This window comes from Lactuca virosa, chromosome 5 (assembly GCF_052849685.1).
Source record: "Lactuca virosa cultivar CGN04683 chromosome 5, Lactuca_virosa_CGN04683_v6, whole genome shotgun sequence".
NCBI lineage: Eukaryota > Viridiplantae > Streptophyta > Magnoliopsida > Asterales > Asteraceae > Lactuca > Lactuca virosa.
Window position 1 is genome coordinate 148,519,249 of NC_136430.1, and position 11,072 is coordinate 148,530,320.

An 11,072-nucleotide genomic window follows, 5' to 3' on the forward strand; every position below is an offset into this window, starting at 1 on the left:
AACATGCATAAATACATAGATCTACACATAAACACTTGTATTCTCCCCCAAAAACATATAAAAACCAAAAACAAGGGGGTATGAACTCACCTTGATTTGTTATTCTCGGTTTTTGGTGAAGATGTGAAGAGATTTTGGTCCTTGCAAGCTTCTTGAAGAACTTTAGAACTTAGATGGCTCTAAGATGCATGATTCACGAAGTGGCATGAGTTAAGAGGAGATTTTTGAAGAAATCAAGAAGCTAATCCATGGATCTAAGCAAAAACTTACCAAGGATGATGATATTGGTGAAGAATCCTCTTGAAAGCACCCACAATCTCAAAATTTTGATGGAAGAAGGAAGAGTTTTTGAGATGATATTTGAGAAGGTTTGAAAGTGGAAGTGTGGGTGTTGGTGTTCTTTTGGGCCGAGAGGATAAGAGGGTAGAAGAAGGGGGGTTTGTCTTATGAAAGGAATGATAAGAGATGCCTAGATACATTATTTTTTGCATGGATGTATGAAGGATAATACTTAGATGCATGGTGGGTAATCTTGAGTTGTCATCTTCTCCTTAATCCTCCCTTAATCTTTTTTTTTACACATGGGCCGAGAATGGCCAAATGGAATGAAGGAAGAATGGTTTTTGGGCTCAAACTCTTGGCTTTGTTCGAATTTCATAGGCCCAATATTATTTTTCGGTCCATTGGGCTCTTAAGGTGGTTCACGGCCCATTATGGTATAAAGGAAGGGGTTTATGGTCTATTAGGGCTAATTAATTCATTTATGACCCAATAAGGCCCATTAGGGTTAGAATGAATCATTCTAGTCCAAAATGTTAAGTTTTATGAATGTGGGTCCATTTTGAACCCAATTAGAGTTTCTAAGCCCAAAATAGTAGGATTGAATGCTTATTGGTCCATTAGGCCCAATAAGAAAATCCTAGTCCATAAAGAACTTAAACCGGGATTTTTAGGGTTTTCAACTCCTAATTGCCTTTCTGAAATGTTTTGCATAGAGTTTTGAACTACAATTGTGGACCTTGACTAAGTTTGTTGTCATAGAATGAACATACTGCATGATATCAAGTTAGAGTTACAAATATTATCATAGATGACGTTTACATGATCACAGAATTTCCTGGCTAAAATGCCAGCTATGACACACACTCTACATGAACAAGTCTTCTTATTTATATCCACAACATAAGACTCTGCCAAATTTCTTGTTTCAAACTGGTTTAAACCAGTTGGTAAAACCTTCCAATACTTGTTTAAATTGTATACAAGTTAGTATATAGTGTAAGTAATCAATTAAAATTCAAAATTAAAGTTAATACCTTTGAGCTCTTTTCAATTGATTCAGTAGGATTGTAATAGCTGGACATGGTTTATAATTAGGCCATGAACAACCTTTGATGGCCAGATTGAATTGCCTCTCCATAACATACAACCTAATTTCTTCTAACATTGTGATTATTGGTTTTTTTCTTGCATCTCTAATGACATTGTTAAAACTTTTAGATAATCCATTTTCAACCGCATCACACATCGTCCCCTCTTGAAAGAAAGCTCTACACCATGATTTTGGGTTCTTTTCCATAAGGTAATCAAATGTTGTAGGATTAAGTAGTTGTGTTTCCTTCATGGCTGCATTGAATAAAGGCTCAGTGGATGCATTGCATGCCTTCCAAAACATCCTCTCATAATGTACACCACTGAATCTTTTCCTAAAGTTGGCAACAATATGCCTTGCACACTGTCTGTGTTCAGCAGTATGCAATACCTCCTTCACAGCCTCCAACAGCCCCTACACAATTTAAATTCATCTGTTAAGAAAATATAAATTCATTAAGAAATAACATTAAGTTGTATAGTAAGTGTGTTAGATGTCATTTTATGCATCTTATAGGGTAGTTTTTATCATCATTTTAGCATCATATTTTGTACATTTGCATGTCATTTAGATAAATAATGTTCAGCCCATGTCTTTCGTTAGAATTCTCGTAGTGCTCATGTTTTTATGTCAATTTCAGATAGTTCGAGTGGAGCAGTGCTTTGGGAGCAGTTGGATGCGTGTTTGGAGCTTAAAATGGAGCTTGGGACTTATGGAGTATGTTGAGGAATGTTTGGAAGATGCTTTGGTCAAGAAACATTAGATCGAATTGATCACACGAAGAAAGAATCTACAATCTAAAGATAAAGGATGTTACTGGCAGCTTTGACCCCCTGTCAGTATTTTGACCATATCTCGAGAACCGTAACTCCGATTGACGCGATTCAAAATGATCTGAAAAGTAGACGTAATTTCAAAACCTGCGATCGCAGGTTGTGTACATGCGATCGCAGGTGCGCCGTTTTTGCTGCTGGACGTATAAATAGACCCTGATAACCTTCCAGTAACCTAAGTTGGCGATTCCAGAGGTACCAGACGACGAAAATACGACTTTGGAGGTGTTTCTTCTCCGATTTCAACGATTTCTGAAGATCTGAAGACTGTAGATCATCTCCTACGTTTAGTTTAGTAAGATTTAGTAGTTTAATGTTTCTTTTTATTGTTTTAGATCAGATTTTAGCCATGTCTGGCGAAACCCTAGTTTTCAGTTCTGCAAAGACAATTACTTTTCATGTGATTGATCATTAGATCTGGTTTTTGATTTGTGTTTCTATCTAGATTCTTCAGTTTTGAGCTTAATGAATGTTTGATTTGAATTCTTGTTAGTCTGATCACCTAGCTAGGGTTTTATCATTCCAGTTAATCAGTTAATAGAATCCGTAATTGTTCTAAATAATTGGTAATAAGTAACAAGTAATAAATCGGTTCCGTGTTTGGGATTTGACTTTATTATAAACTGTAAAAATCATATCTTTACGCTTCCGAGCTTGTGAGAAGTATTGGGTATTGCTGGGAATTTTACAAAGAACTTAATGCAACTTTTCTGATCTTAATTAAGAGCTTGTTTGATTAGACAGTAAAAAGTTAGGGTTAATTGAAGAGCTTCTTTTGGTTAACTAAATAAGGTAAAAGAGAAATTACTAGAGCTTAATTGTTAGTTTTTCTCAGTACCAGCTTAGATAGAACGCATCTCAAATAATCAGATCTGGATCAGTTGCATGATTAGGAAAGTCACAGCAGAGCTGAAACCATTTTTATTATTGATTTTCGTTTACTTTATTATCACTGCATTTCTAGTTATTAGTTTTAATCAAACCCCCCCCCCCCCTTTATATTATGTTTCTTGACTAGATGTGCCTGATGCAAAAAAGGCATTGACTTTTAGGCTGTATCCCTGAGGATTCGACCCTGCTTCCCTGTGTTATATTTTTAGTGCAACCAGCAGTGATAAATTAATTTGTTTAATACGTGCGCGACAGCGTGTTAACAAAGTGACATACCTTATGTTGATCTGACATCAGGGTAATACCAAAACCGTTTTCCATTTCTAGATCATCTTTAAGATTCTCCAAAAACATTTCCAATTTTCTTTGTTTTCCACACAAACAACTGCCCATTCTATTGGGAAAATATGATTGTTAGCATCTCTTGCTACGATACATATCAACTCTCCGATACATAACCCCTTTAAGAAACAACCATCCAGGTTTATTACTCTTCTACAATTGTCTTTCCAACCTTGCTTCAGCCCCTCAAAACATATATAAAACTTACTAAAATATGTCTTCCCATCAGGCATACTGTTGACATCCATTTTGACAGTTGATCCTGGATTGGATCTTCTTATCTCCTCACCATATGACCAAAGCTTGGCATAATGCTCAACTAGTGTGCCTTCAATTAGTTCAATTGCATATTTCTTTGCTCTCCTACACTGTCCCATACTCACATCAATTCTAAATTTTTGTTTCACTTCTTCCTTAAGTAGCCTAACACTCATTTTTTGTTTTTATAAGAATTGTGTTATGAAATGGCTACCAATCCATGCATAGTTTACAATTGACCCCATTTTAAAATTTCTTTCACAATTATGCTCATCTATAAGAGACTTAATCTGGAAAGAATTTTCTTCACTCATCCATGAAGCCCACAATCTAAACTTGCATTGCCCTGAACAACATTTAACAAAAAGTCTCATACTATCATTTTTTTGTAGCACAATTGATACCCTTTAGCAACAACATAATTACACAACATATGTTTTAACTATTTAGGACTTTCAAATCTCATTCCTAGCACAGGGTTTTGCTTTTTCCAATGAAGATTTTCATTAAAATTTGTTACATCCTCATGAATTGGCGCGTTTTCATCCATCTGATCATATGGATCCTTATGAGGTGGATTGTTTGGAGTTGGCTGCTCCTTGGGGCAGAGCTTGTTCAAAAACGCATCATTCAAGGTCTTGTTCATTGGAATGCAATCTCCATCTTCAATGTTATCGTCCAAATTACCTTGCACTTGCACTTCATCTAGGTCAATGCCTCCTTCTGTCTCAGCATGCAACTCTTCTATTACTTCACCTACACCAAAAAACTTGTCCTCGGGGGTGCATACTTCAACTATCTCATCAACAATCCATTAATGAACATTAACACCAACATGATCCATGTACATAGAAATTACACAACCACAATCATACCTTACTTCAATCAACTCCTAGTAGTCTTTCTCAGTTGCTATTATCCTCAATCCATCAGGGAACTCAATATCAGGCATGCAAAGTACACATTAACGCATGTCTCATTTGCGAATCTTTGAATGAACAATAGAAATTCGTTTTTGTCCATTCCAGCAAAATCCACATCCTCAAACCTTTGCTCCACTCTATCTAAGTAACTGATCATTGGATACCTCGTAAACAAACCAGCAAAATAAAGATCGATCTTCATGTATACGGCCATAGCAAGAATCTAAGGGAGACTTTTTTCGAGGAACGGTAGAAGAAAAGAGAAGAAAGGGACAGATGAAACCGACTAAAGAAGAATATATCTTGTAGAGGAAGAGTTAGTCTCATTTAACGATACATTATGTGGCATGTGATTTGGACGTATGAGGTGGCTTTTTTTTAATGATATGTAAAAGAAAACCTGCTGATTGGGATGGAGGTCACCGGGTGACCTCTTCACTTTTTAGAAAATGGCCTTAAAAACCGGTAAAATGTGAATTCATGCCCTTATAAAACCAAAAAAATAACATAAGGGACCTTTTAAACCAAAATGTGTAAGTTCGTGGGGCTACAGTGACATTTTCCCTTACAATAATGGTCATTTGAGCTGTTTATATAGATATGAAAAAAAAAATCCTAATATTGTCTTGTATTTTTTGTGCCAATTTTTATAAAACATTATTTAATGCAGTATCATTCATTTTCTTGGAAAAAATATTTATGCTTGATTTTTAATTGATTTTATTGAAAAAGTACCATGAAAATTTTCATTTAAAATCAAAATTTATTTCCATCCATTTTATGTGTTAATTTCTTTTATCTCTAATTACAATGTTTAAGTATAACTTTGTGACCAAAGTTTGTTAGTTTTTATCAAATATATACGTTAATTCATACCATTTTATTCACTTTTTATACAATAATACATAATAGTTATCTAAATTTGTTTAACTATCTATAATAAAATCATAAAACTATTGAAAAGCTCTTCTAAGTTTAAAAAAATCTATTTAATTACATTTTAGTTTATTCTAATTGTCTACATAACAGTCTACAGATGTTAAAAAACAAACAATCTTTTTCTTTCAAACTACAGATGTTTTGTCCACCTCTTCTACTGCAGAGGTCTGTAGATGTGGTCCGCAAACTACATACATTGTGCCTCAGAAAAAACAAACACCTTAGTGAAGTAAAGATAGAGGATGTAAAAGGAAAAAAAGATGTCACATGAATCCCTCAAGTTTTATACACTCTTACAACTTAATGACCTAATACAATCATACAAGGCAAATCATCGATAATCTTCTTAAACTCGTCAATCCATAGTTACCGTTAACTAATAACAAAATTAAAACTACTACATAAGCAACATTCAACTTTCTTGAATGCTCGCCAACTGTTGGTGCTAAATGAACATATATATATAAGTTAGCTTCCACCATTGTTGTACTGTCTGTACATGTTTACGCTAACAGTAAGTAACACGGTGAAAACTCACAAATAAGATCACATAATCACTTTCCTTACTAAGTTACCTCCTCCATGTCATTTGTGGGACGGACCAATTGTTATACATTACAAAAATAGAACCAGTCCAATAAAAATGTATATAATAAAGACAGTGAAATGTTATGCGTATCCGTTCAAAATTGTAAAATTTCCTCTTAAGGGAGGAGGGTAAATCCGTCTTTTCAACTTGTGGTACCTACATCGACCCTTTCGTAAAACAAGATGTAGCCATGATCCGTGTTGCTGGAATACTCTTGTGCGGACCCAAAAAAAGTTTGCACAGCTGACTCATCGATCATTTCTACATTTTCATCATCAAAAAACAACCAATGATTATGGCTTTTCACGAGGCTCACGTAGTGTCCGTGGTTGGGCCCACTTCCGACATGGACCACAACCGCGAAAAGAGAATATTCGGCGTCTGTGTCTTCGACAGTGTTGCTTAGTTTGAGCTCCAGGGGGAAGACGACACGGTATGAAAGCTTTTTGTAACGCCCGAGTTGCTCGATGTATTTGAATCTTTTTAAATGGATTACTAGGATTTGTGGTGGTTTCTTGATCTTCATTCTTTTTTGGGCTTCCTGCAAGCTTCATTAGTACGCGAAAGATTTAGTTATTTCTTGTGTTTACTGTGACTGTGACTATAGATACATGGATAATGGCAGAAATCAATGTGAGTGTGACTGATGTCAGTAAACTGTCAAAAAGTAGTAACTCAGTGTTTTGTGTAATTGTAACTGTGACTGATGTCAGTATCAGTGACTCGGTTGAAACTAAGGTGTATTTGCTTTTGAAAAGATAAAATGTTTCTAGTCTTTTTTTTATGCGTTGTACTGTAGAAAAGTTTGCACCAATTGTCTACAGTCTGCATAAAAAATATTTTTTATTTTTAAAAGTTTGTAGGCTAAAATTTATTTTTTATAAAGTAAATGAAATCATCATCTACCAGTAACCATACCGGAGTCATTACCACCACCACCACCATTATCATCTTCTTAAACCATCAATTTTTTAAAATCAATAAAAACCATGTTCAAATTCAAAACAAAATCAACCAAGAACAAAAAAAAAAATTGAAAAAATAAATAAATAAATATATCGAGAAAAAAGCGACAAACTTTAAAAGCTAAGGGTTAGAAATGTCTTCCAACTTTAAAAGTTTTTTTTTTCTTTTGGATCTTCTGCAAAAAGAGGACAAACAGATGTTTTATGTCTTTTGTCTTCTAAAAAATAAACACTGGGTGATGGTGAGGGGAAAAAAAAACAAACTGTAAAAAAACATAATTTAGTGCGTGTGTGATTGATGTCAATGGTACAAATCAACGGCTGAAACTCAGTGCGAGTGTAACTAATGTGAATGGGACAAAAAAAAGTAAATTGTCAAATTTTAATAGTGACATCAACTTGGTGTGAAAAAATATGAGTGTGACTAATGTCACTGGAACAAAAGAGTAAATTGCCAAAAAGTTTAATCATAGTGACGAGTGATGTCGATAAAACAAAAAAGCTAATTGTCAAAAAGTTTAATCATTTATCAATTCTTATCTCATCAAAATAACAATTAGCGTCTTAAAGTTGAAGTTTGCTTTTGTTATACAAGATAGGGGTTGGGAAAGCTATTTTATATGATGAGGATGAGGAGGGCATTTATGTCTTTTGTACAAACAAAAGCTCGAGAGCAAGTCCATATTTTAACTTTTTGGGTGGGACAAAAACAGCAATTTTTATTAGTTATTACATTAACATGAATCTTTGTCCAAGTCTGATGTACAAGAGTGTCTTTTTGTTTGGACAATCTGTCCATATCACAGACAAATACCAAAAGAAAGGTCTTATCCATGGCCAACAAAGTCATACAATGAGCCAAAAAACTTGATCAACACTGGAATAGGTTCCTTTATGATGTAGGACACTAGTAGTCTTTTCACACTGGTACTAAAAGTTGCCTTTTTGAACTTTGAAAAAGTTAGACAAATATTTGTACAACACTGTTAGCTGAAACAGTATAAAATAGTATCCAAAGTCAACAGACATCAAGGCCAATAAAAAGGTGGGAGGCATGAAAAGACGTAAATACCCTAGAGCATACATACCTGCAACATTTATCACAAAAGAATTTGTCCTCAGCGTTTAAAGTCTCAGTGGAACTGAAGTTCTTCAAACAACTAGTAATTGAGGTATTTTGCTCAATATCAAGGCTCAAGTCAAGGAAGGTTTCATCTCTTGCTGTTACTGTCTCACATCGCAAGCACCTTGTTTCATTTGTGAGTATACCCTGAACAATCAATCACACAACAGCTTTATCTTTTTTATGATTTACTATAATAATATTAGTTCAATGGCTGAATGGACAAAAATTAATAATAGTTAGTTCAAAATATCAGAAAAGGTATTTAATGGTTTTGTTTAATCATTACACAAAAGCTAAATTGATAACATAACATGTCTCAAAGTACAAGTGCTTTTCTTTATTTTGTCCTTCTTTCCATTAAAACTGTTGTGTCTACAAAGTAAATGACCATTTTACCCTTATGTCTACAAGTGAAGTGATGCTTGATAAAATAATAACTGTTATAGATTCAAACTGTAAAGGACAAAAATGTGACTTGAAACATAGTTACCTGGAAATTCTTGTGCACCCATGTGATGAGTGGCTCTCTTACATGACCATTGATGTGAGAAGTCTTTATTCCATTAGGAATTTGCTCAGAAGATGAACAAGATTCTGGATCACTCTTTGCAGCACGTGATACTTTCTCCAGTATGTCCACAAGTTCGTTTAACAGATAATTTAAAAATTCATGGGCATCCTAAACACCACAAGAAATCCAGATTTATAAATAATAATAAAAAATGGTCAAAGACAAACAGAGTGTAAATCACCATATACATCTATTTACATGCAACAAAAACATGAATCCTAAAAAAAAATGCAACTTTTGTCACACAGACATCCCCTATCACTCAACAAGATCCTTGAGGTTGTAAACCTTCATGCCATTTCTCATTGTAGCCCTTTTGGGCTTCAGTAATGCTGCTTCCATGGAGAGATGGGATTACGTCTTCAATTAAGAGTTTCAGAGAAGATAAGGTATCCTTCCATTCCTACAGACCAAACAAACATGATCATACATGATCATGGAATGTAATGACTAATTCCACCTTTAGAGTACATAAATATGATGATGATTGATGAGGCATAAAACAGAAGCTACAAAACAGCATTCTACAGTGAACAAAGATGCAACTGATGTGAATGTGAATGTCACTAACCAAAGTGTACAAAGAACTCAGTCTTTTGAACTAGTTATCAGATTATACTAAATTTCAATAAATAACACCCATGATTGTAAACTCTAATAACTATCAAAATTAACTTTACAAAGGAGAGAATACTATTAGATCTTCTAATTTGTATATTGAAATGAACATAGCTTTACAAAATATTTTACCTGGTGCATATAGCTACGGAAAATCTCATTCTGCTTCTTCAATCTCTGTACAAAGCGTTTTGGAGCAATCACCCCTGTTTTCTTCTTTTGTGAAGTTATCTACAAAGCAAATAAAAAAAAAAACATTAAATTCCCATCTACAACCTACAAAGAAACTAAATTGAAGATAAACAGAAAAAAAATATCAGTGTTATCTAGTAAAAAGTTATACCTGCGTAAACAAGTCTGCTAGGCATGTTAATAGATTTTCTTCTGCATCAGCAAAACTTTTGTTGCTTGAATAATATTCTAACAATTGCTCACGAAATGGAACACAGAAATAAAGAGCCTGTCACCAATGAAAAAGAAAAACCCATATGATTTATTTCCCCTAATGTAGACAGAAGTGCGAACATATATAATTATATATCAATTCAAGCAAAACCAGATCACCATATAAGAAAGTAGAAACCCTCAGATATATGGAGTTTTAAGCACCCAAACTCAAGAACTAAATCGAATTTCTTTAAATGACATGAACAGGAAAACATTAGATCAAAATTAATGGTTGAGATGTTTTAAAATAACAATAGCGAGCGACGACCTGCAAGACACTGTTACAGTAACATGTATTGCCAAAATTTTCGAGACCGAAGTATCGTTCGCCTTCTGGAAATTGGTCGCCCAAAGCTTTCTCAAGTTTGGAGCCAGCTGCACCCATTTGTTCACGGCATCCAAACCCTTAATCGGCGAAAAAAGGAAAGAATCAACCAAACCCTTAGTAGCTAGACGAGCATGGTTTGCTCATCAAGAAAGATGAAAAATGAGATGTGAAGCACAAAATCGGAGATGCGATTGGTGGAAATTGAGGGGAGAAAACAGAAATTTGCTATCGTCACTCATGAATCATGATTGTTGCTAAGCTGTAAACACTGACCGGGGCACGCACCTTTTTATGGTCCTTAATCATGGGTTCGACAACCTCACACCTTAAGTATCTGTGGCCCCCTCACTCAATGCTCATTTGCTCCAAGTATACACAGGGAAATGGGGAATTTTTGAAGGTGGTTTCGTCACGGGAAAGATGCACGTTAGGAGATAAGTGTTGGGGCTGAAAATAGAAATCAGGGGAGTTTGTCTTTTTGACGGGGCCCTTCTATTTTTGTTGAGGTCGTTCAGGCGCAAAGGGAAGGGTATAGGGCTAGGGCTAGGGCCTAGGGCAACATAAAGCTTGTGTATGCAGTATAATCTTAAATGATGTCCCGGGAATTTAATCATGGCATTATCAAAGGGTTTAATACATATAAAATGTTATAGGTTTAAACAAGGAAAATACATATACTCACAGACTAAGGAGTGGCATGGTATACAATACGGATGAGTTATAAAACCGAAAAATCGAATCGGAATCGGACTGGAACCAGAACCGGAACCGGTATAATCGGAAAATGCTTAAACGGTCCGGGTATTGGGTTTCAAAATTACTCTTATCTGGGTTCCGGGTATTTCGAGTATGGGTCCAACGGGTCCAGTT

At 34.9% G+C, this 11,072-nt stretch overlaps 1 protein-coding gene across 2 annotated transcripts; it reads right to left on the reverse strand.

Annotated features, from left to right (window-relative positions):
• Positions 1-6,116: 6,116 nt before the first annotated feature.
• On the reverse strand, positions 6,117-10,664 carry LOC145115041 (ubiquitin carboxyl-terminal hydrolase 3). 2 transcript variants are annotated; one of them, XM_079051186.1, is made up of 6 exons: positions 10,488-10,664; positions 9,771-9,887; positions 9,560-9,658; positions 8,729-8,917; positions 8,201-8,382; positions 6,117-6,695 (listed from the first exon to the last, which is right to left on the reverse strand). In XM_079051186.1, the coding sequence occupies exons 1-6, from the start codon at positions 10,506-10,508 to the stop codon at positions 6,290-6,292; spliced, it is 1,014 nt and encodes a 337-aa protein (XP_078907312.1). In that variant the 5' UTR covers positions 10,509-10,664; the 3' UTR covers positions 6,117-6,289. The 2 variants fall into 2 exon arrangements, with proteins under 2 accessions (XP_078907312.1, XP_078907310.1); XM_079051184.1 differs by having other exon boundaries at positions 10,143-10,664.
• Positions 10,665-11,072: the final 408 nt, after the last annotated feature.

Coding starts and splice junctions, on each gene's coding strand:
- LOC145115041 (XM_079051184.1), bottom strand. CDS start 10,259: ATGGGTGCAGCTGGCTCCAAACTTGAGAAAGCTTTGGGCGACCAATTT. Junction 9,659..9,770: donor TAGCAGACTTGTTTACGCAG/GTATAACTTTTT, acceptor TTTGCTTTGTAG/ATAACTTCACAAAAGAAGAA. Junction 8,383..8,728: donor GGGTGCACAAGAATTTCCAG/GTAACTATGTTT, acceptor TTGATTGTTCAG/GGTATACTCACAAATGAAAC.